The sequence below is a fragment of the Labrus mixtus genome, chromosome 5, assembly GCF_963584025.1.
Source record: "Labrus mixtus chromosome 5, fLabMix1.1, whole genome shotgun sequence".
NCBI classification, from domain to species: domain Eukaryota; kingdom Metazoa; phylum Chordata; class Actinopteri; order Labriformes; family Labridae; genus Labrus; species Labrus mixtus.
In genome coordinates, this window is record NC_083616.1 from 24,232,156 (window position 1) to 24,257,981 (window position 25,826).

The window sequence follows — 25,826 nt, forward strand, 5'->3', positions numbered from 1 at the left end:
GGACATTAATTATGAAGAACATCTTTTTTGTACTGTAGAGCGCTACTGTAGACGTTGGAGGTTGTTTTGAAGTAGTTCATAGGAACTATAAGAGGGGTAAAAGAAGTATTCATTCTCTCTTTCTGTGTCTAAATCCCAATCTACCTTGAATTCAAGGTTTCCTTTGCACGTGTTGAGTTCAATCCCAGAAACATATAAACCAAAGAGCAGCAGTGATTTCTGTACACGGAATAGAAATGATGCCTTGTATAATGAGTGCAAAATATTCTTATTAGCTAGATGGAGATATGTAGAGGAGGGCACAATGGTTTTAGTGAAAATGACACTAGTTTGATGTAAACTCAGACTCATGGACTCCTGGACTTAAACTGTGACATGCTTTAAGCAGCATAAGCCACATGACTAATCTCCCTGATTCAAAGACAAGGCCAACAGCAGTATTTTTTTTTTTTTTGGGGGGGGGGGGGTCAGAGATCTGTCAGAATTAGCTCACTAGGAATTCTCCATGCTGGACACAACATTAAATGGGCATTTTGTTTAACCTACTATCCAAATAAGCAGGGATCAAAGGATTACAGCACCATTATTAAAAGCAGCTGGAGATCTGATGCAGACTCACCACACTCACATGCTCACATGATGTCATGAATCTTACATGTTCACATGATGCCTGGCAAACAGAAAATGTACACGTTTTAAATAAAACAACAAATGTTTGCTAGAAATGCTGTTAATGTCAAAATAACCATTAATACGATTAGATTTGTGGACACTTGGAGTCTCAGTGGATTAATTCAATGTAGAGAATCTGAAAACAAAGTTTTCCAAAGATGGAACCTTAAACTTGATTTTGCCACTTGAAATTTGAATTGATGTTTTAAATATTGGTATAAATGTATGGTCCACAGATGGAGATGTATACAACCAAGTACACCTAAAGTCTTTAGTCAGTGTTTCTAGTAGTGTGTCCATTCTCCAAATTCCCAAATAATTTGTCTGCACTGTAATCCTCATTGCTGCATCGAGTTGCTCTCACACTCGTCTTCTATCTGTGCTTCTTGTGATCTCAAGCACGTTTTCCCATCATGTAGACTTCCTTTACTATCCATTGTTCCTGCAGTGGGATCCACTTTACCTCACTGCCTTGAGATAGATTTTTTTTACCAGCTACCAACAATGGCATGTAAATTTCCCCATTGTGGGATAAATAAAGGATTATCTTATCTCAACAGTATTTTGACTTCACCTATGTATCTAACCCATCACTTCACCTATGTGTCTATCCCAGCCAAAGAAGTAAAAATGCATAGATACATGCATATATCTGCAAATGATTTCATGCAATTTGAGCCTCATTTCTTGCTAATCTTCAGTATAACATTTAACTCTGAGTTTGTTTTGACACTTCCAGTTGTCCAGGTCTTGGAGTGGTTTGTTGGCTATGAGCAGACCTGGATGGAATATGATCTATTGTTTAAAGAATGAACAAAAACTCTTTTAAAAGTTTGACAGACTCATCCTGAAGTCTTCCTTTACAGATGAATCCTTACGGCACCTAGATGAAGGATTAGCAATCAATATACTTCCATGATATTATCTGCTGTCTTTAGCCAGTGCACACCATGTTTTAAGCTTCCTGTCGCCACAGAAACACGGTTTTATATCCACATGCCTGGAATGTGCTGTTGACTCGTTCGTTGAGCGCCAAAGGAAATGTGTTTTCCAGATAACATTACAGTTGCAATAAAGCTTGGCTCGGGCTGTGATTGAAACAATACTGCGCCTAAGCCGCACTGAGCCCACCTGTTTGTTCTTCCGTAATTGGATTCTGCTTCATTCCATTTGCCTTAATGCTGATGCATAATGCAGTGTACTGAGGGGACCGGCCATTACCAGCCAGGGGACGAGGCTTGGAGAAGTAACCCGACCTCCTCCCCCTCCTCGCCATCTCCCTATCACTCCTCCCCCCGTCGTCTCTGGGACATCTTTTCAGGGCCTGTGTCCTTCAAAGCAGCCACTTGCTCAGGCTGGATGGATTGATGGTTGAGGCTGTGGGCCTGATGGGAACCAGAATAGCAGGTGTTGATGTTACAGCCTAAAAGAACAATAAGCTGGCCCTCAGCAGCATGTTAATCCAAAATAAACAGGAGCTGCTGTGGACGGTTTAGGCCCGGGTGGATGGATTCCCATGAAACACAAAGAACGAAGAGCAGCTACCGAGAAAGGAATGTGGAGCCAAACTTAATCTTTCCTTTGTAGTCAAGAATGTACAGCAACACACCTCGGTTATCTGCAGTATGTCAACACAATGGTAAATGGTCAATGGACAGCACTTACAAATAATTTAGTGTTCAGAACACTCAAAGTGCTCCACACTACTGTCATACTCACCCTTTAACACATACATTCAGAAACTGCTGGCTTGTGCTGCCCATCAGTGTTGACCTAATCACATTCACATGTGAACACATGTTAACACATTTAGGCACTGCCTTGCCCAAGGACACTTTGAAATGTGGACTGCCAAGAATCAATCCACCAATACACCAATAAAAGGGTTATACAGCTAACCCCTGAGCCACAGTCACCCTTGACTTGAACGCACAAGGAATTGTGGTAATTGAATACTTTGTGCAAACTGACTACAGAGGGCAAGTTGTTATTTTACCTGTTAAATACTATACTTGCAGGTTGCTATACCCGAGTCTTATGAAATGAACAGAGAATGCATGTATCTGCAAGTAGAGAGGTTTGAAACTATGTGGACATCTGCCCATTGGATGGGAACAGCTTAGCCATACATGGGTCATGTCTGTCATTGTCCGTACTGGATTATATGGTAGGTTTAATTTCATAGTTGTTGCAAACTACCCAGGGAAACATAGAAAACATAAATACCGCTCTTAAAATATTGGTGAAAGTGACTTTGATCCCTAAAAATGGTGGCATCTGTCTGCTTTTGCACCTTCTGTCGTTGTGTTGGAAGCTTTTAGTATGATACGTCCCAATCTGCAAACATCACAACGGCTTCAGTAACTATCATCCTGGCAGAGACTCACACCAGCCTGTTGCTGTTTTCATCAGGGCCATCCTTCTCTCATGATCAGCTGCCTTTGCTAAGTGGATAGTGTCGATGGCTGTGACTCAGCTCGCCCCCCGAAATGATGAAGATAAGACATCTGGAGACGATGTGTGTACATGCACACACATGCAAAAAAAGTGGTGGGGGGGAAAAAAAGAGAAGTGGAGCAATAAGAAGGGTGACATAAATTGTGTGGGTGCTGGTGTGTATATATGACTGAGTGGGTGAGCAGCGGTGGTCAAGGTTCATTAACGTGTCAGCGGCTGCCTCCACGGCGAAATAATAAGGCTCCTCACTCTCTCTCTCTTCCCTCCACGTTTATTCCCCCTCTGCATCTGCTGAATATGAACCGAGCTGCAGGGGGAAAAAAGAGCTCTTGATCTCATGCCACCTCTCTTGCACGCTGACACATGACTAAGAAACAGATAGCAGCTGATGAAGCGACAACATTAAAATGGCAACAGCGAGGTCGAGAGGGGAGAGGCATAGAGAGGGAGCTTGATGAGCCGTGGAGACGGCTTGCAGAAATGAGAGTGATCGAAAGAGGGTGCAGCCTGCAATGGGTAAAAAATGGCATCTATATGACTCGTTAAATCGGGAGAGGAGAGTGTGCAGAATGCAAAAGAGGGATACATTTTCATCTTTGACCCTCTTCTTTAGATATTAGTCAATAATGCTCTTAATGAAATTGTTCACAGGCTAGGGAGACAGCTCCACTTTCCACTGCCTCCCCATGAAATAGATCCGACCGAATGTTGATGACAGTGATGTGTTTACAGACATTTTTGAATGCTCAACATTCTGAAGGATTAAGATGCTCCAATACCATTTTTTCTTACTGATACAGATTCCAATAACTAGACTTGGATACTGGCTGATGACAAGTACCCCGCAAATGACGCACCCTGTGTTTTAACCCCATTTAAACAGTAATGGATCTTTCCCATACAAAATGAAACATTGTGAACAATCCCGCAACAGAAACCTTGCTCATGCTGTGATCACTCAATGATGTTTTACCTTCTATGTGTTCTGTTGAAGTTAATACAAAATATACTCTAGTGGCTGTAAAAAAACAAAAACACTTTACAATGGCAGCCACCATTTTCTTAAACTGAGAAGGCGTTTGTGCATCCTGTTGCCATCAATGTAGCATTTTCATGAGAAAGCAATGAACGGAAAATGTTCCGCCACTGAACTTCATGGCGTATTTTGGTGCTATCTATGTTGCTACAAAAACACAGAAATCCGCAAATAATATTGGGGACACAAGCAGGTCCAAATCAAAGCATCACATTTGTGTTGGTCTCATTTCATTGAAGACCTATCAAAACCACAGCCCTAACCCTCCAATACCAATTGGTTTTATTCTGAATGTTGGTGGAAAAACACTGACAGAACATTCTCTGCCAGCACCACTTGTTGTTTTTTTCTTATTGATGCACAACAATTCACATGAAACCAGCTGATCTTTTGAGGATTATTGGTATGGTTGGCACTCTGGCTGGTTGTGGGGCCTGATGCTGATACTGTTATCTGAGATCGATATTTGTATCAGAACAAATGTAATGCAGAAAAGTTAAGAAAGTTTTTAGGTGGACTTTACACTTCCAGAAAATGTGCCTCCTTTGTGCTGATGTGTACGGGCACGCACACTCGTTGGTGTGTGTGTGTGTGCTGTAAATATGACTTTCGGCCCGTCAGTTGAGCTTTGATGAATGGATAGGGCTTCGCTGACAGACGAGAAGAGAGGGTGACACAGCTGGGAGAGAGGAAGGGAAGGGGAGGGGTTAGGTAAAGGTTCACTAGAGAGGAGTTGACAGATCCCAAATGGTAGCCTTTAGAAATGCTTGGCTTCATTGCGTCAGCTGTGGAATGATCCACAGAGGACATAAAATGATGCCCGAAAGACAGCGCCACAATATGGTCTCCCTGGAGCGGCTGAAGGGGATACTAGAAACGGAAACTCGTTTAAAGAAAATTGGTTAAATATATCACAATGATGGGAACATTTTGCAATATTCTCCGTATATATATCGCAGCTCCTGACACTAGAAAACAGCATATATTTTTTAACTAGTGTACATTCCCCTGCCATGATGGATGCTCACAGTACAGAGCCAATGTGCTCTAACTGACATGTGTTTGACCCCTATCCAGGAGACAGCACCTGGTGCCTCCCCACAACACCATTAGTGGTCAACCACACACTCGCACACACACACACACACAGACACACACACATGCACGCTCTTGCTGTCCACATGAGATATTTTTAGGAGATGTGATATAACCGCTATGGTAGCTAACGCTCAGAGATTCACACCCCATGGACTTGACAGGAAGGGATCCATTTCCTGACAGCAACCGCAAACCATCCACACATGCAGCACACACACACACACACACACACACACCCTCGCTGCGTGAACTTAGTGTCCCTCAAAGAGTATCGGGGTTTTTGAGAGAGAAAATTTCATCAAAAAAAAAACCATCCACATGACGACCAGTTTCCTGAACTGTACTAAGCTGCAGCCAAATGTAGAATCTGAAATGATACAATTAAACCCTGAGCAAAGCATTCCACTTTCCCGAGAGAGGTTTTCCGCAGCACATCTGTAAATACTTTCTGGCTATAATTTTACAAGAACCATGACTAACCCGACAAAATCCACTTAAGAATCAGCATTAACTTTTCTAAAGTAGTTGTTTTTCCCAAAACTCCTCTTGTTTTAGCCGTGGTCTACGGGGAATTAAGTGTATTCATCATTAAAAACCTCTTTAAACAAGTCTTAATATGAAAGAAAAACATATTTGGAAAACATTATTCATTGTTTGGTGCCCATGATGTAAATGTTGTAGTATTATATTAACACCATCTTTCCCTTTTGTGATTGTTTTCAGCCTCCACCATCGCTGAGAACGGGAGGAGAACATGCCTGAAGCTCAAAGTTTTCGTCCGACCATCAAGTGAGTGTTTGCATGCAAACACGAGGCTTTAGTAATGGAGCTTATTGAAGTACACAATTTGATTGAAAATCAAAACAGTTTATGTCTACCTCTCTTCCTCCTCTATTACCTTTGTGCTCGCCGTCCAACATTCCCCCTTTTTATGTATCACCACCTCCTTAAGGAAAATGTTTTCTGGAAAAACATGATACAATGATGGATGCTCACATCAAATGAAACACTGCATACCTCATCTGACTGTTGCCATGAACTTTGTTGCTTGGGATGTTGAATTTCAGGGCTGAGAAGTGGGGAGCGGGGCTTCAAATGTCACTAACCTATTTGGCAGATACCTCTAATGATCTCTCATTCTCCCTATTTTCTGTTATAGACAGCTGTGTGAAAACTATAGGCGTACATGACCGCGTTTTTGATGTAAACGACAAAGTAAATACATTAGAACCAAGAGGTTAGTATGGCTTCCTGCTTTTTTTGATTCTCTTCAGTATGACCTCCATACATCTGTACATGTGTGTCTTCTTCTGTGATTCTTTACCCTGATTCTGTTTGTGTAGAGGCTGATCTGTCTGTCATCTTCCCTGCCTGTAGATCCATGGATCTTTTTTCATGCTCCCGTTGATTGCATTTTACACTTTACTGCATGTTGATGTGTGTCAGTATATACACCGTATATTTGGTGTATATACTTCAGAATATCATATTCATGACTGTGTCAGTTTAAAGTCCATGTGATGTGTTCAAAAATGTTGATGATTCTCAGATTTAGAAACCTTTCACTCTAGTATCTGACTGTATGTTGTGCTCCATATCATTAGCCATGTTTTTTTTCTTTTTTTTTTTACAAAGTAATCCTGCCCTAATGCGTTAAAATCAATGATTTTAAATATATAAATACTTTAAATTAAATAGTATGTGGACGTAAACACATGGAAAATACATCTGCCCAAGTTTAATTTTCTGTTTCACGTCTCACTGAGCCGCTGTTTGGCTCTGCTTGTGCAGCATTGATTGGTTTCTGAGCTGAGAATGCACAGAATTGTTATGTCTTCATACATGTGTCTCACCCAGTCACCGGAGTGAAACTCCCCCACAGCATCACCCCCGCATGAAGCCGTCTCAATCCCAGCTACAGCTCACCACATGGACTGTAAAAATAACAGAACGCCTCATTGGGACCATATACAGAAGAAACAGTCAAATATAAGACATTACATTAAATATATACTGTAAATATTTGTTATGGATGTTTTCATTAGAAAAGGACATCTTTTACATTATGAAATTAGAGAAATAAGTTCCCTTGGGCGATGGGAGTTTATCATTTACTGCACACAAAAACACATTCACAAGGCCAGATAAGAGACCCAATCCTAAAATGACTTTGGTACCAACTCGCCTCTCCTCTTGCCTGATTTTCTGTCCGCCTATTCTCCTGTCTTCTTATCCTGCCTGCATTTTTCATGGCTGCCACCTCACCTTGCATGTGTCTTTTGGCTCATTCCCTTTATTACGCTCTCCAAAGGAGGGAAATTAAAAATGCCATCCGTCATCCACTGCTGCCACATCTCCCTAACACACACACACACACACACACACACACACACACACACTTATATAGTTACATAACTGTCCAGTCCTCTGTTCTGTCTATCCGTCCTTTGCTGTGTTGGGTCAGCTACATTCCCATGGTGCATTGGGGCACATGGATGCTCAAAGATACTGATGCCACTGCCAGTGATACTAAAGAGTCTCCTCGACGGGGAGTTAAATTAAACATGTGATTTCAAGCATAACGTAGCAACTGAAGTTCATACGGCAACTCAGACTTCACTTTTAAAACTTTGAACTGTGACCCCAGACATATTTTTAAAATGCACTTATGCCTCCACTTTTCTTATCAATGCAGTCTTAGTCCTGCTCTGAACGTCGCCATAGAAACATGAACACTACAGAATGTGTTCACTGCATCGCTGTGTATTTGGCGCGAATTGGTGCCTCAAACTGAAAGTCATGGTTGTTTCTTTTTCTGCTCCTTTAGATGATACCAGCCACGAACCGGCTGAGCCTTCCCGGAGCGACGAAACAAACGCCGCGCCACACCAGCGGAACACAAGTCCACTCCTGGTGTTGTTGCTGGTCTGCCTACCAGCACTCTTCACTTTATAGCGCCTCCCTCTGTCCTGGAGGGCATTTACACCTAGCGTGGCCTGAATCTGCCCGAGGCTGGCTGCAGGGAAGGGGGCGGGATTTGTGGTTGGAGCGTGTTTTTTTCGCTTGATTGGGCATCAGAGCAGGCTTCCCAAGGAACCCTCGATTTATTCCCAGAAATCTATTTAAGTGTTCTTTCTCAGTCTGTGAGTGAAACGAGTTGATGTTGGGAGTGGGAGAGACAGTTCCGCCTCTTTAACCTTCAACTAAGATGCCAAATCCTCCCTTTTTTTTTTTTTTTTGACACTTAGTGATTCTTAATTTCCCGTGACATCCCTTTACATTCTGTTTGTGTCATTGCAGCACTGATGTTCACCCACACATGCATACACACACACATACACGGCAACATGCACACACATGCTTGCAGAGACAAACACAGTAACCGTCACTAGCGGTAGGGTTTGTATTACAAAGTTGTAGACAGTTAGCAGCATTACAAAGTAGGAAAGTGACGACTTTAGAAGTTAGATAAGACTGTACATACACAAGTTAATACTCCCGAGACCTCTCAAGAAGCCTTTCAGAACACGTTTTTTTATCAAGTTCTGCTGGGTCATATGGAGCAGGTTTTCTGCGCCTACATTTCGCTCGGAAGCTTCCGTAAAAAGCTGAAAGCTGAATACGTATTAAGAGAAAAGAAAATGGTTATGAGCAGAGGTCAGAGCACTGAGAAATACAAACATGACATGCACCTTAGCCCCCCTGAATCTTCAGCCTGTCCTGGTTTTTAGAATGCCGCCCTATTTCTCTTGAATTCTGAAGAGAGTGTTTTGATGCATAAGCTCCTTACAGGTTGAGTAAATGAGTTGAGTGCAACCCCCTTATGAAACCCCCCCGAGCCCTATTTTTCCTCATCCTCTGCCGTGTTAGAGCATGTCAGCCTGCTCAATAAAACACCCTGCAAAGCATTTGATTCACTCTGACTCACAAACAGCTAAATTGAAACTTTCTCCGCCGACAACGTTGTGGACTGCTATTATTAAGATGGAGAATCGATAGCTTTGGAAAGTTGATCACACAATTTCACGGCATCTGTCACGGTCGTTTTATGCAATGTTTACCGAGCCGGGCAGCAATCGCTCTCTGTGTTCCATTTGAGAATTTGTCGATAAATTAAACACTCTTTTAAGCATTATGCATCCCACAGATTCTTCCCCTGCTAAAGTGACATTTTAAGATTTTCCCTTTTAAATTCGGACGCTGCCTTCTCTCATTAAGTTATTTTTCTTTGCTAATGGTGTCTCCAAACATTGTCCTTCACATTGCAGACACTGAAAACTTTGTATTTTTATATCTCTGAAACTCCTCAGAAACAGAGGTCATGTTTAGAAAAAGACATAGTGCCAAACCTTTCTTGCTTTTTCATCACTTAAACCCATCCACAGCTTTGGCTCGTGCTCATTAAACATTAGTTAGCTGTTTTCCACATGCAGTTTATTGCTTAGTGAGTTAGTGTAGTGTTTACAGCACTGACGCATCGCTCTCGTTAGTTTTAAAACACATACTGTTAAAATAGACACTCTGTATTTACTCTTTATAAAGCAATGCACAGCTCTACTTAGTCAGGCTAGTTTTATGTTAGCACTTACATGCAAATGAATTCACTGTGTTATAATGATATTCAGCTCCCACAGACTCACATGGTGAGTTAGCATAATGAAACCTATTGTGTCTTCTTCCAAAACGGAAGGGACTTGTTTTGTTTCTTTCAAAGACGTACGGACAGATAGAGATATTAACTCTATGCTGACGTCCTTTCAGAGACCGTGCTTTGGATGAGAAATAGGGACCCAATTGGTTTAGGAAGACAGACGGATAGGAGGAATAAAGAGGAGCACAGGAGCAATCGCATGTCCACCTTCAGCTCCTAGTGTTACTGGTTTAAGTGACTCTTTAATGAGGTTCAAAATGACAGGCATGCGGACCCCATGTTGTGGCAAGGGGAGTTATTTCTGGTATTAAAAATAGATGGTAGAAGGCTTGGGGGGTCTCGGGAGGAGGAGGGGGGGGGGGGGGGGGGTGTCGATTTCAACCGTGGGGGGGGGGGGGGGGGGGTTTAAAGCACCAATGACCTTGCAGTTTGAGAGAATCGGTGAGTGAAGGGGACGGAGAGAATTAAAGGCAGAGACGCACACACTCGGCGGCAGATAGAAAAGACACGGGTGGTAGCCGAAGGTAGACAAGAGTGCCTAACAAAACAAAACAACAGAAAAAAATCACACACTTTCTGGAAAACAACACCTCACCCTCCAGCGATAAACCCATTGTTCAGTGTCATTCTGTCTCTAAAGGCACGCACTGTTTTATTTTTGCTGTTGTCATTTTCGTGGCTGCCTTTCTTTTTCTTCTAGTTTCTTTTCTCCTCCCCCCCCCCCTCCTCCTCCAGAAAGACTGCCTTTGCCTTTTGCAATTTGTTTTTTTTTTAATTTAGCCCGACAGAAACAATGCTATTACAGCCGGATAGCAGCTCAGCTATGGGCGGGGGGGTAATAGGAGACGAGAGCATTTAATGAGGTACTAATTTTCAGGAGAACACCACAGGGAGTGAGCACCGCCTGACATTCAAAACGGACGCTTGTCAGCAGATTAACACTCGACTTTTATCTGGAACCAGCTTCACTTGTACTCTCTTATAATTACCAATACTACTATTTGCCATTATCGCTATTATTACCATGGTTTATTCTGTACACACCTTAACTTGGGAAATGAGGATCATCTTATGAACTGGATACTGTGTATCCTGAGGTAGTCAACCACAAAACATGTAGTGTTAGGGTTAGTATCTGTTTTGTACCTTTCTGGAGGACAAAAGAAAAAAATGAGATACATCATTGTTAAAACTGTATAATTATTATTACTGTTATGATGATGATGATGATGATTATGACTATTATTATTAGGAGAACTTCTTGATGTAAATAGTGTTTGATATTAAAGTATTAATTTGGTTCTTATGTCTTTTCTAGAAAAAAAAAAAAACGAACACGGTATTATCTCTGGGTTTTGCGGAGTGTGTACTGTCCTCAAACAATGCATTGTGTGCTTTGACCCTCAATGCCTAATGACACTTTGAGCTAATACGAAGGGGGAGCTGTACAACCATTGTACAGAAGGCTGGACGTTAGCCAAACGAGTGGCTCATCTGTTACATGTTTCCAACCCGTCACCACCCGTCACCATATCTCCACAGAAGGATCCTGCCTTGGAAAAGAAAACACTCGATGAGACTTAACAGACGGCGTCTTTGTACTTTTTTGCCTTCAGTGTTTGAAAGCATGTTGGTCAGCTCAAAGATGTGCCACCTGTGGACTGTTTGCTTTTTTTTTTTTTTTTTTTTAAATGGAAGGATCTCGCCCGACTTCATTATGTGGCATGCGCATGAACTTGATGACATGTAAAAACAAAAAAAAAAACAAAAAAAAAAAGTTTCAAAAAGAAAGTTTTCCTTTTGCTCTTATTTTCTCGTTCCTTTTAAGAAGTGTTAGATTTTCACTTTCATGTTGTGTGTGTTTTGCATCCCCCATTTGAGTGATGTCATAAAAGCTGTGTAGTGACAGAAGACGATGTACATAACACAAACCATTGTTGTGAAGTTACAGTAGAGGGTCAGACATTTTGCAGATCAGAAGCAATTTTTTTTTTTCTCTTCCTAAGAACGCCTCTTTCTGTACACACCCACTGAATTCATCCCATGTAGTCCCAGTTTGTCTCTTCTGACTGTTCATCTTCCTGCTCTCTCAAGAGAGAAGAGGTGTATACATCAGTGTGTGGACGTTTTTTTTTTTTTCGGCGTGTAAAAATGTGTTAGACATTTCAAGTTTGAGTGTGTGCGTGTCTCATTTGCCGTTGCCGCAGTGAATGGGAAGCGGCAACCCTCTTTGGCAACGAAGAGTGTTTCCCATGCCTTAGCCCTTCAGCCTCTGCCCCGGCAGCCACGTCTGTGTTCAAGACGCTCCCTGCCATTGTGCTTTTACACGGAAAGGCTGCTGGCGTCGAAGAGACTACAACAGGGGCCCTACACTTTCTCTCCCTTTTTAACTACCCTGAATCACTCGTCCCTGTGGTAGACGCGGGTCCTGGGCACAGTTCAGGGATTAGTGCAACCCCCTGCTCTAAATCCTGAACTGGATTGTTAGCGGGGCAAAGCCTGCCATCGATCCAGGTTCTCAAAGCCTCTCTTCTTCGTCAGCTCCCCCCTCTCGCTGATGAGCCACTTGTTCATTTTGTGCACCTGTCCTGTCCCATTCTTCTTGTGCTTGTATAACCTCCACCACTCCACCCGCTGTCCTTCTTCCCCAAACCTTTGAAACCCCGCTCCCACTTTGCCATCGGTGGGCAATCTTTCCAACTTGCTCTTTTACAATATATAAACAACGACAAAAAATTTGACAAAAAAGTATCTGTATTTGTATATACACGTGTCTGAGCAACTATGAGTAATACAATAAAACGGAAATACATTGCTTTATTCATTGTGTTGTTCATTCTCTATTCTCTGACCCATTTAGGAGGAACGTTATTCCAATACTGAAACCAGTAACAGCAACAAAACAGCTTCACAGATATCAGACAAGTTACGAGACATCATCCATGATATGGGTATTCTTTTTATTTAATTTTCTTATTTTTAGATTTTTATTTTTGTGCTTTTTGTGCCTTTATTGTAGAGATAGGATAGTGAATAGATATGGAGATCAGACAGAGAGAGTGGGGGATGACATGCAGGTCAGATTTGAACCTGGGGCGCCCGCCCTAACCAATCAGCCACTGGCATCCCAATGCTATCGATATTACATGGATTCTTAATGTTGTTAAAAAATTGCTATGGTCAAGTGGTTAAATGCTAGTTTTTCCTTTTTTATTGAATTCGAAATACTGAATTAGTCTAAATATGAAAGGCATAATACTAAACTATTAGAGAAGATGTCCAGTAGATGTTGCACTTAGGCGCCGGCCTCTCAAACTTAAATTAAGCCTCCCCCTTAGTGTTCTGACCAAGTGCAGCCATTTAAGACTGATCTCTGTTTGTGATTTGTTTCTTCTTTCTTTGAAGCATTTTATACCAAACAAAAGTCTTATCTTAGGTTTGGAAAGTCTGTTGACTCTCCTTGCATTGCATTGTACTAGTGGGCGAGGTGGTCTCTCTTCCCCCACTTGATGATGGGCTGGACAGGGAGGGTTTCACTTGGATGAAACATGTTTTAACCTCTGGGACAAATATAATTATTACAATTCAAATGGCTTATTGACAAGCATTCCAGTAAATGCACTGTTCTGATTACACACCCAGTTCTTCCCCAAACAAACCAATGGTTTCAGCTAAGCAACATTCTTATGACAACAACAAACAACAATGCAGCGCTAATAGAGAGTGTAAATGAGTCACAGCTAGGAAAATATGAGCAGTGTTTTTCCACCAATGTCATGTATAACTTTTATCTAACTAGTATCAGAGGGATAGTAGGAATTTTCCATTAGTAATTCCTAGGTATCAGAATCCTTAACGGTAGAAAGGCAAAGTATCAGAACATTTCTACCTTGAAGTAAACAGTATTTGTTTTATAATCAGACGCACACTGTTATATTTGTCAAAGCATTAAGAATGTTTACAGCACTTAACGTACATCAAATGAACATAGTCCTCTCACTTAGCTTAAATCATATCTGAGCTTGTGCCAAATTAGATTCTATCAACATGCACACTCACAGTCACACACACACATACACACACACACACTCTCTCTCTCTCTCTCTCACACACACACACACACACACACACACACACACTCTACTCTTTATGTCTCTCCTATCTGTCTGCGCTGTCGACTCTCACCGTCTGAAGACAGACCGGGAGGAACGCCATCCATCAGGATCAGAATAAGACCTTAAACCTCCTTTCACTTCAGTCAGGCACTAATGAGGACACCTAATAACCTTCTGCTGGACCCCATCAGCGCCATTTAGCTTCACCCTCCATTATCTCTGGTAATTAGACTGAGTGCCAGCAAGCCCTGAGGACCAAAGGGGGGGTGAGAGGCCTCCTGATAAGCCAATCGGAGCGATGTTATGAGGATCAGTGAAATTTGACTACGCAGAATAAAACCACTGCTCTATATTTGGGACTTATGTATAAATAGCTGGATTGGATAGAAAATTGAATACATACAATAAAGAGAGCTTTGGATTTTTTGGGAGGAAAGCTGTGCTGTGAATATTTCTTCTGTATTAAAACCTTTTTTTTCCCATCTAGCTCACAGTGAAGCTTCGTAGGCTGGAATAAAAACATGCTTGATGCCAAAGACTGAAAATCTTTTCCAGGATGCAATCCTCTCCAATCCCATCAAAATTGGTACTTTTTCAAGCATCAGAAGAAGAAATGCTTTGTGCATGAACACACTCAACGTGATGAGCCAATTAGCGTCAAGTTGTTCTACCAAAGGAAGGCTCATGGAGGTGCAGGTGTGTGTGCGTATCTACAGTATGAAGACCAATAAAGACAAATCACTGCACATGATCATTAGATCTGAGGTAATGATAGCTTCATGTCAAGATGTGTCCCAGATGTGCTATTAAGATACGAACAAAGTCAGGGTCTGTGACCAGCAGTGAAAAAGAGAAGGATCACGTCACCCTTGAGAAGGCGACGTGAATGTCTACAGATTCACAGATTCACACGTTCAGTCGATTCCATGTCCCGTTCTGCCCATATGGATACAAGTTACATCTTCACTCTATAACAACTGACAGTCCTGAAGAGGCCACTTCACTGAGGGGCTCTTGAAGGCATCATTCTCAAGTCAGCTGGCTCCCTTATTGGCTGCATGGTGTTCTGTTTCCATGTGAACAATCAGTTTGATTGACAGCTCCGAATGATGTCTTCAGTTAATCGCTCCAGTGGTTTGAAAAGGTCATAAACCACCCAATTATGTTGCCCCGCTTTATGCATAGATTTTTTTTTTTTTTTGGGGGGGTAATATTTAAAACGCCTCCGAGGCATATCAACTTAGTCAACCCCATATTTATTGAGAAGGAGTTTTTTTTTCGGGGGGGGGGGCTGCTTGTGCCAGAAATAACTGATAAGCTGAATCCATTTTAGAGTCTCAGTCACACTCTGGAATGTCACAGCGGCGCAATTGGAAAGTTAGGAATTGGATTCAAGGTCAGGATTTGTGCTTTACGACAAGATTTGACGTGGTTTCAAGAACACGTTTCAAAAAGATGAATTGGAATAATGAGAGAGGAAGTTGAGACAAATTGAACAGAGATCTTTGAACAAAGCCATCAGTGCATTGTTTACAGCCAATTTATCAGGAACGCGCAAAACATTCGCTTGAAACACTTGTCTCTGTCGAAGCCGGAACAACAGGTCTTTCTCTGAGCTGTGATTGATGAATGTCCTTCAAAATAAAATGCCTCTTTTTTCCTTTTGTCAGTCTTACAGTCGGTACCTCTAAGTGAAAAACAGAAACTCTAAGATCCTTTTTGTTTGCAACTAAATAAATCAGGCACATTTCAATGTCTCAGCCTCTAAATCCTACAAAGAAATGTCCTTTCATGCTTTGGTTTCAAAGATGTAACGCAAACATTCTGCAGTAGGTTATAAGACGTTTTATCTGGATGACTGTTGGATGAATCAATTATCAGGCTTCTCTCTCGCTCTCTGTCCTTGTTCCATAAATCCCAGCTAGTTTACCTTCAGCTCAGGTGGAGGTTACTGCGACGTGCAGTTTCACACAGGTCATTTTCTTTTACCGATGCCTTTCACATGCTGACCTTCAGGGCTGAGAGATGAGGGGCTGCAGCCAATCCAGAGGAGGATTATGGGAAGATGTGACGCCACTACAAACTATCAACTTCAGGGGAAATGTGACAGAGATTGAAAGAGATGGTGGCGGTGGTGGAAGCTGGCGACGAATACAGAGGATCAAATGTTTATGATTCTTATGCACAATGCATGTTTGTCTGATATAGTAGTCATCATTTTTTAAAGTTCGAAGAAAAAGGGAAAAAAAAAGATTTTTATATCGCAGCAGAATGCAAAGTACAGTGGGACGGATTGTTTTCAGTGTTGGGCAGACAGTCGGATGCTATGCAGAGCTCTGAAAGCAGCAGGTTTTCACACAGTGTTTCACACCGCGGCTGATGTGTTAAATTAACTATTCACACATGCGGAAATGAAGATTTCCTCGTTCAAAGTGACAGCTGAATTCACAGGAAGAGGTGGAAAAATGAAAGCGACCTAACAGTATCACTATGACACTTACAGAACACGGGTTTGAAAAAGTGGGTAACTACACACCAATCTGGATACAATACAAGACATTAGCTTAACAAGGGTCAAATGGCTCCATTTCAATTTACATGGTGAATTATCAACTGTTAGTGTCCACGCAATGACTCTTGTCTCACCCTGGAGTTTCTTTCTGCTACAACAATCTGCTCAATGTACATTTTACAATTTGATACATGGCTACCTAATAAAGAAACAATGCAAGTGAGTAATAATTTTCATGAATTAAGCGTACAAAATGTTGAATTTTGTTGCAATGTTTACATTAAAATATCTAAATTAATAAACAATGGACTAACCCCATTTTATATATATTTCTTTGTTGAGTACTTACATTATTTCCAACAGTTATCAAAGACAGAGAAGCTGGGATTTGAACTGCAGTAGAATTTTTAAGAAACAGAATTTAATTATTTCCATGTGGAAACCAGATACCACAATCAGAATGGTATCCTCTATTTCTATTTGCTTCATCTCTCACAGAATGGATGAGTAATATTTTTGGGCTTCTGAAGTGGAAATTGAGCATTTACCAGCTGTGCCAGAGGGGAAAAGGAGCCTTGGTCATCTCTTTAGAAAGCTTGTTTCCCTCTGAGTAAGTGTACCATCAAATAGAGAGTATTTCCTGCCAGTGCCCATTGAACGAACGAGGCTAAAGCGATGACAGGGATATTACACCATCACGCCGACACTACATCATAGAAAAGTCTTAGCCTCAGGGTCATAAATTTGATTCTAATGATTTTGTCATATTGTTCAAACAATAACTTTCAAACCCAGTCTCCTTTTTCCGCCGCCTTTGATTTATGCTTTTAATTTTTTGATGGCAAGAAATAGTCCCGCACTCGCGCCATTATGATGCTGATGGGATGAAATATCGTCACAATTCATTTTCTTTTTCAGGTTTAATTAGTTTACTTTAAAAAGCCATCTTTCATAACCGCTGGGGATGAAATGTAGGGGGGGGGGCTGAGCGAGGGGGGACTTGGCGAGAGGACTGTTTTTTTACAGTTGACTTCCTGGGAAATAAACGCCTGTTGCATTATTCATGAAGCTCGCCATAACTTTAATCTGATTCTTAATTCCTTCTCCAGCTATATTTCATGTCACTCATTCACAATTTCTTTGAAGCTGCCATTTCTGCAAACGTGTCCTCAGGTGGATTATCACTCCTGGTCTTGATCGCATCATAGTGTATTCCAAATGAAAGCGAAGTACGTCCGAGCTCAGATGAGCAGAGCTCTTAGTGTTCCAGCTTTTCATTAATCCAGGTGTAAATACTGAAGGTTCAGTCTGTTACAGGTCACCAAGAAAAAAATGAAGACAACTAGATGTCAACACTCACAGATCCTCTAAATTGAAAGTGAAGTCATTCTACTCTACTCTGGATGGATCCTGAACTTGTCATGTTTGAATCCTTTTGGTTCTGCAGTTTTATGCACCCAGTAGTGTCACTGGGTAATGTTTCCATTGCATTGACTTCATTGCGATTGAATTGAATGTGACTTGTGGCTGGTTGTCTGTCTCTATATGTCAGGCCTGTGATTGACTGGCAGTCCAAGGTGTAACCCCGCCTCTCGCCCAATGACAGCTGGGATCGGCTCCAGCACCCAGCGACCCCTAACAGGAAAAGCGGTACAGATAACGGCTGGTTGAAAAAAACAAACTATTAGTTGTATCTCTGTGTTGTTTAGTCTGAGTGTGATTATTTCACCAATTATGATGGTTCATCATTTCCATCTCTGACCTGGCGCTTTGAATTGTGGGAAACAGTACCTGAGGGAGACTGGTCTGATGCATACTGGAGATTTATTTCAGAATCAGTACAACATCCGAGTAGTTTTGGCATGCTGTGGATCTCACATTTGTTCCCATACTGCTACTACTAGTATAGTAGGCAGCTTAAGTTTACCTTTTGCTATGTTTTTAATTCTGAACACCTACACACACACTCCATTCATGCACATTACAGACCATTGACTTCCACACCTCATATAGTTAATATTTGAGTTAATAAAGAGTTTGACTAGTTTGGTAAATACACATTTGTTTGGTTATTTAATTTGGTCTGATTTAGTTGAATCATTATTTAAACGTAAACTTGGTGTTTACAAATGAACTCGGAAATATCCAAGATTCATTTCAACAAAGCGATTGACCTTACATGTGCTATTCCTATTTAAATGTTACTTAATATAAGTAATATATATATTATACGTTATATAAGTATCTTACAGGTCTTTTGTAAAACTGCAGAGCTCCCTAAGAAGGGAATGTGTTTCTCTTATGAGAGATTTGAAGTGATTCTGTTATGCTAATACTGTCCAAATTATGCACAGGGAGTCATGTTCTTCATGGATCTTATTAAATGTCATTATACTGAAGGGTTACTGAATAACATTAATTAGGCAGAAAGGCAGAGCTAATTGTGAGCGCTCTACTTTATATGATTGTTTTAATGCACTGTGGAAATTTATTTATTTATCTGGAGCCAGCAGAGTGAACAGATATGATTGGAAATAACTCTGTTTGCTCACAGCTCAGTATTCTTAGTAAAAAAGCCCGAGGCCATGGCAATATTAGAAAAAGATCATGCAAATGACCCTTCTTACTTCTGCCTCTCTCTCTGTTCCTCCCTGCTGTCCTCTCTGTTGCGTCTACACCTACACACACCAGCAGCAGCATATTATCATCTGCACACACACTTGCATGCAGAGTGTGGATTACTGGTGATGAATTCTTTTAGATCAGGCTCTCATTTTTATTTAATGCTACAATGTCAGAAAGGCTGCGGTGGAATAGCACATTGAGAAGAACGAAAGATTATGTAAAAAATACAGATCAAACTTTTTAAAAAATGGAGGTTAAAGGGATACTTTGTGTGATTTACCAGCAAGAAACAACAATTCCTTGAAATAGTAAATTATCACATTGACGGGTTTGTAGAGGAGTCTTCTGAAGTCAGATGCTTACATGATCCCTTACTGACATTAGACCTTTACGTCGAGCTGCTAACCGCTGCCGTACATCGTTTAAAGGTCAATTCTTAATGCCAGAGGTCACAAGGTCAACTGTCAGATATGACCTTCGTCAGTTGTCCTGGCTGATTTCCTGGGGAAGTTACTATGACACCATGCTTTGGGTGTATGCAAACTGTATAAATAGCCACAACAAAGAAGTGGTATGTATGTATGAATTAATATATGACACATCAGTACAAAAATAAATGACTGTCTGTTTAAAAATATTTATTTATGGGTCGCCTATATAGCTCAGTTGGTACACTGTATACAGAGGCTATTGTTTGTAGGTTTGAGTCCAGACCATGACCCTTCAATGCATGTATACCCCACTCTCTCTTCCCCCTGTTACCTGTCATCACCTCCATTAATAAAAGCAAAAAGGGCCAAAAATAAATGACAAAGCATAACGCAACATATTTATTCAATAACTGTCAGGCTACTATAGAAGCTTGTACGATATGGGGAAAATAAGAGATGTGCAATAACATTGCTCAATAATCCATTAACAATATGAGTGTGATAAATGAACTAAAATGGAATTCAAATGTGGTCACCTGAAATTTAACTTTATTGATCAATTTAAAAAAAAAAATGGTAAATCAAAATATATTGACCACAGGCCAATGCCAAAACAAGAAACATGCAGAGTCTTGAGAGTCAATGTCGTCCCGGCCTTTCCTCCTCAGTCAACAATAATAAACACGAAGAAGCCTAAATATGCTCTAAAATGAACGTTTATTTACAACACAGGAGAAAAACTATTACCTGATTGAAAACAATTTCATGTTACCAAAAAGCTCGGTGTTTTTGGTGTCTATAGCTAGAGTTCTGTGAAGTCAAAGTGGGGTCACGATCCAACCACAGCCTTACAATGTTACATGTTGTAGACACTTATTTCCAGATAGAACTTAGTAGCAAGAGAGTTAGAGAGTTAGAGAGAGAGAGGGAGAGAGAGAGAGAGAGAGAGAGAGAGAGAGAGAGAGATAGAGAGAGTTGTATTGCCAACTTCTAGCCCTGCATTTAAAATGTTGTGTAAGATAGATCAGGTTAGATCAAGCACAAATTGACTAAAGCAATATTTTTTTTTTGCTTTTTAGTCCAAATGTATTCCTGCCTTTACCTCATGAGGTGTTCTAAATATTTTTCTTCACTGGGACGGCAAGGCTGATGAAACCAAAGGCAAGGGCAAGGCTACTGTATGAACATCCTTCTGGGAGTCAGAGCCAAAGTATTTAATGTATTTAATGCATTTAAGTATCTCTGAACTGGTTTGATCATCTCATTGCTGTGTAGGCTGCACAGAATGAATAGGGGAGTCATTTCAGCTCAAACACCTGTTTAGACTCTGTTTTTTTTCACGGGGTCATGTCCTGCTGTTGTAGGGATTTAATTATCAGCATTATGCGTCTGGACGCTGCAGCAAACCTCCACGCAGGTTGTCGAAACATAGCAATTATCATATCACATCACACTGCATTATTTAGATTGTTGAGAGCTCTACTCATGTCGGGTAGTGTGCGTACAGGGGGAAGCAAACTGGGCGTGCATTTTTTTTTTTCATGTTCATATCTCATAGGACAGATATTGTTTTGAATGATGGTTTTAAAAAAAACTGTGAAAATTGTAGACTTCATTCAGTTCTGGAGAGGAATTTTAAGACAGGTATACTTATAGCTTAGAGAGAGTCTGGGACGAGAGAGAGAGAGAGAGAGAGAGAGAGAGAGAGAGAGACTGAGCACAGATGAACAGATGTTATCTGACAGGTGCAGTAGGCCCAGCTTGGTGTGTGGGCAGCAGATATGACAGGGATTTTGCATACACTGTGTGAGCTAATGCTGTGCACTTCACTACCTGTCAGGACTCTCACCTTATGGTCAGATACAGGAGTTTAGGATGGGGACGAAGGAGGATTAGTCATGTCAGTGTTTCACAATGTAGATGTAACATGTTCACGTCAATAAGAGCTCCCAAACCTGAGCTACTTGGGCTGGTTCACAGAGTAAAAATGATAGATTCTATATATGTTTTTTACACTCAGAATGCAGCTGCTGCATAAAGACACTTGTGAGCTTCAATCATTTCATGTAAGGAGGTGACTAATGTGATTAGAGTAGGGTTGTCATTTTCAATTTCAACCAAAATGTAGGCAAACTCCTGCATACTGCCTAAATTGCACAAATACGTTGCCAGTGTGGTTGTCCAATTTAGACACTACTCTCTTTAGTGAGCTCCTGGAAGCTCTGGGTTAAAATCTGACTGAAGCTCTGTCTTTTTTTTTAGCCCATTACACTTCACATAAAGAGCAGATCTAGACAGCCTCCTAGTAATATCATATACAGAGACCCAATATTAATTGACCAATAATCACTTTGCAACACAGGCAATGACAAACCTCCTTCCAGGCAGGCACCTTGTGTAACCCAGACTCTTTAGTGAAAACCCATCCGATGCCACTGAATAACAGTTTTTTGGTTTGTTTTTGTTTGTGCCATTTTTGCCATTATTGGATAGGACAACTGAAGAGAGACAGGAAATGCCGGGAGGAGAGAGTGTTGGATGACATGCAGCAAAGGGTCGAGGTTAGATCCGAACCCACGGCTGCTGCAGTGAGGATAAAAACCTCTGCACACGGGGCACGAGATATAACCGCTAGGACATCCGACACCTCAACATGAAGAAAGGATGAAGGATTTGAGATCATTTGTGATAATCTACTTCTCTTAACATATTGACAATCTATTGTTTAAAACATTATGTGTAACTTTATTACACATATATTTGACTTTTATTGAGTCCTGGATGTGACCATAATCATGAAGAGCTGATGTTTGGATGTGTCATCAGTACAATCATTCCCAGCTGAAGCCACATTTGATGCTGTTAAACCTACAGCACTCTGCCTCCATTAGCCTGTCAATAGAGCTGCTATTGTTGCTTGTATGTGATGATTTGGTGTAATTATTAAAAATGGAACGATGACAGTCAGATTTGGCGTCTGTGTTTTTGTAGCACTTTGTGTGAGTGTTGTTGTCGCTCTCCTGCAGTAGGTTATAAATATGCCAGGCAGCCAGGCGGGGCCCCTAGCAGGGGGGGTGATGACCAGCAGCAGCAGGGTCAAGGACAGAGGAGACCCATGGCACTACATGCAGAAAATTAAATTAGGTAACCCACCTGGAATGTAGCTGTTGAGTGAAGTGTGTGTGTGTTTGTGTGTGTGTGTGTGTGTGTGTGTGTGTGTGTGTGTGTGTGTGTGTGCGTGTGTCCGCTTGTGTGTGTGTTTTATCTTTTGAGTGACCTGTGGGGAATGTGTGCGGATGGTTGTGGGTTTTGGTGGGTTGGTGGATGATGACAGAGAGAAGGTGTACAGTGTGATGTGTTTAAAGCAGGTGGGGTTGGGGGCACTTAGGTGGGCTTAGCTGCTAATTCCAGATTAAAGCATGGTGAACTATAGTTAATGTGAGGCTAAAACCACAAACACATGAAGGGATCTGAGGGTGTAGAACAGTATGTGAAGATCAGAGGCATGGTTTTTCAAAGATAAATTCCAAAGACTGAACGCACAAGCTTGCAACTGGACAGAAAAAGTACATTCAAACAGCATTTAGTGGTGGGACAGAATATCCATAAGCCAATATATCATTTTCCTGACTCAAGTGATACTGTTATCTAATCAATGCACACAGATATTGATATATATATTTTTTAAAGGTCCCATATTATGCTTTTTCTGGTTTTATATGCCATTTAGTGTGTTTTCCATGTATCCTGTTAATGTTTAGACACATCTATTTGCAAAAATTCAAAGTCCGCGGAAACGCGGCTTCTCCTACGTCCTCCTGTTAGCTGTAGCATTAGCCGCATGTAACGCTCGGTTCTAGCCCCCCTCGATAAAAATTTGTCAGTCCGACGTCATTGTCAGTGTGAGATCACTGATCTAAGCCCATTGGCTCGTTGTGGCAAGCCCAGCAGCTCATGTCGCACGCCCGTTAACTTCTGTAGCACGCCCACGATATGCCGTAGCCTGCGGTAGCACAGTAGTGCTAAGGTGCTAATGTTTATGCTCCCCTCGGACGGAGCCGGTGGCTGCATTCCCAATATGGTAAAAGAGGCGGGACATTTCCGAGAACCGTGCTGAGCGACTGACCAATAACGACAGAGCAGATCGGCAGACCAATCAGAGCAGACTTGGCCCACGTGGGGCTCTGCAGTGGGGGCTCAGCAGAGCGTAGCTGACGGACTCAGAGCGTAGAGGGAGCAAGGAGGAGCAGTGCATGAAAACAGACACTTTTTTCGAACTTTAGCTATTGTGAACGTACAAAAGTAGGTACATAAATTACATATACGAACCCCAAAAAGGGCAAAATATGGGCTCTTTAATACAGTGTTCTTAAAAGGGCTGCACGGTGGTGTAGTGGTTAGTGTTATAGCCTCACAGAGACAGAGGTTCCTGGTTTGGATCCCACCAATTCCTGAATGCACCAATTAAAATTGCCCATAGATGTGAATGTGAGTGTGGCTGGTTGTCTCTATATGTCAACCCTGTGATTGACTGGCCAACAGTCCAGGGTGTACCCCGCCTCTCGCCCAATGACAGCTGGAATTTGGCTCCAGCCCCACGAAACCCCTAATGGGAAAAGCAGTATAGATAATGGATATATGGACGGAGTGCTCTTAATAGATATCCTGCCAATTTTGAGTGTCAAACAACTGCTAACATCGGTTAGTAGTTGTTTTCCCCTGTAACTACAGTTCTCTTCAAGAGCCAATCAAGGTAACGTGTTAGGATTAAGCAGTGGGTAACCCTGCAATTTACTCTTACATATATAGTTCATGATTTCCTTTTCATTTGATTAGCCCCTCTCTAACACAAATGATTTAACTTGATAATAATTGTCATTGAAATAGTGACAACTGTTTCATAGAAATACCTAACTACTTGTTTATGAGCAGGGACTTCACTCTTTACACATTCATGATGAATTGCAAGTTTCCCTGTGGACACATTTAACATTTTCATATATTTAGCTGACCTGCTGAGCTCTGATTAATACACTCTCCAGGTTACACCAGCAATTAACTGGATTTAATTAAGTGGAAGTGTACCAATTAAAGATTGGCTCCATTTTTTTTTTTTTTTTTACACATAATTAGTTCCAACTTACCTAATGCTTTCCAGGAAATTTCTTAGGCAATGATGAACCTGTAAAATAACTTGATGGGGTATAATTAAGGATGAAGGACAGAGGAATGAATGACCTGCAAGAGATACAACTTTTTCTCTTTCCTTTCTGCCCCGAGGCATTTATAACAGAATTTATATGACTGGAAATCTTCTGTGCAGAATACTGTGTATCTGTGTTTTAATGAGTTTTTCATTCTGGCCTAAATTAAATCAAATAGTTGTAACATATGATAATAGTATTAACCAACCTGTAGGTGCCAAAGTCTAGCACTGTTCCCAACAATAATCTTTATAACTCATATGTATCTATGTTTATGTATCATTGAAACCAGATATCCAACAATCCTGTTTCCATGTCTCTGCGCCCTCACAAGCCCAGCAACACAGCTCTGCAGTTAAATTGAGTCGGTGTGACTCTCCATGTTCAGTGAAATTGAACAAGCTTATTGTCATTGTATGAGCAGTGTGTTGTGCTGAGCGCTGTGTTCTGTGGATTATGTGAGGGACTAAACATCATGACATCATGTCGACCAGGCTCCGTGCTGAGGTTAGCGCAGGGATGTTACACAAAACATTGCTGTGATTACACTGACTCAGCGTGTGCAGCTTAGCTACCGAAGGAGGCAAGACATTAAAGATTATCTGGAAAAATGTTTTCATTTTATTTTTTATCATTGTTAAAGTTTCTTTAGCATCATGTCTATTAAGGGTGGAAAAAACAAGCATTTTACGATATGATGAAATCTGCCAATACAACCACAACTGTTTCCCTGGGTTTCTCTCATATTTTAAGGTGAGATTGGATTTCATTTAGCTGAGAAGGTCATGTTTTCAGTGCTGTTCACTGATGTAGTTTCAGTCAAGGTAGTAGATAATTTTCCATATGGAGATGAAAATAAAGTATTTTCCTTTTTTCTGAAATGTATGTTGAATAATATATCATAGGGACGTTAACAGCCAATGTCACCCTTGTTGACAGACATGAGCCTTTCGCCAAATCAGGTGCATGCATTAATCACTCAGTCAAACTTTATTTGTATAGCGCCAATTCATAACAAATGTTAT

General features: G+C 41.2%; 1 protein-coding gene across 4 annotated transcripts in view; it reads left to right on the top strand.

The window, feature by feature from the left end:
* Nucleotides 1-25,826, top strand: part of efna5b (ephrin-A5b) — a 179,195-nt gene that overhangs the window by 91,112 nt on the left and 62,257 nt on the right. For 2 of the 4 annotated variants that reach the window (XR_009673134.1, XR_009673133.1), the window contains exons 3-5: nucleotides 5,987-6,052; nucleotides 6,423-6,500; nucleotides 8,091-10,676. Coding sequence is in view for 2 of the 4 variants with exons in the window: in XM_061038746.1 (XP_060894729.1) it covers nucleotides 5,987-6,052; nucleotides 6,423-6,500; nucleotides 8,091-8,218 (272 nt within the window). In the remaining 2 variants the exon portion in view is untranslated. Of the gene's footprint in view, nucleotides 1-5,986; nucleotides 6,053-6,422; nucleotides 6,501-8,090; nucleotides 12,735-25,826 lie in introns of those variants that run through there. The other 2 variants (XM_061038746.1, XM_061038747.1) reach the window with 2 other exon arrangements.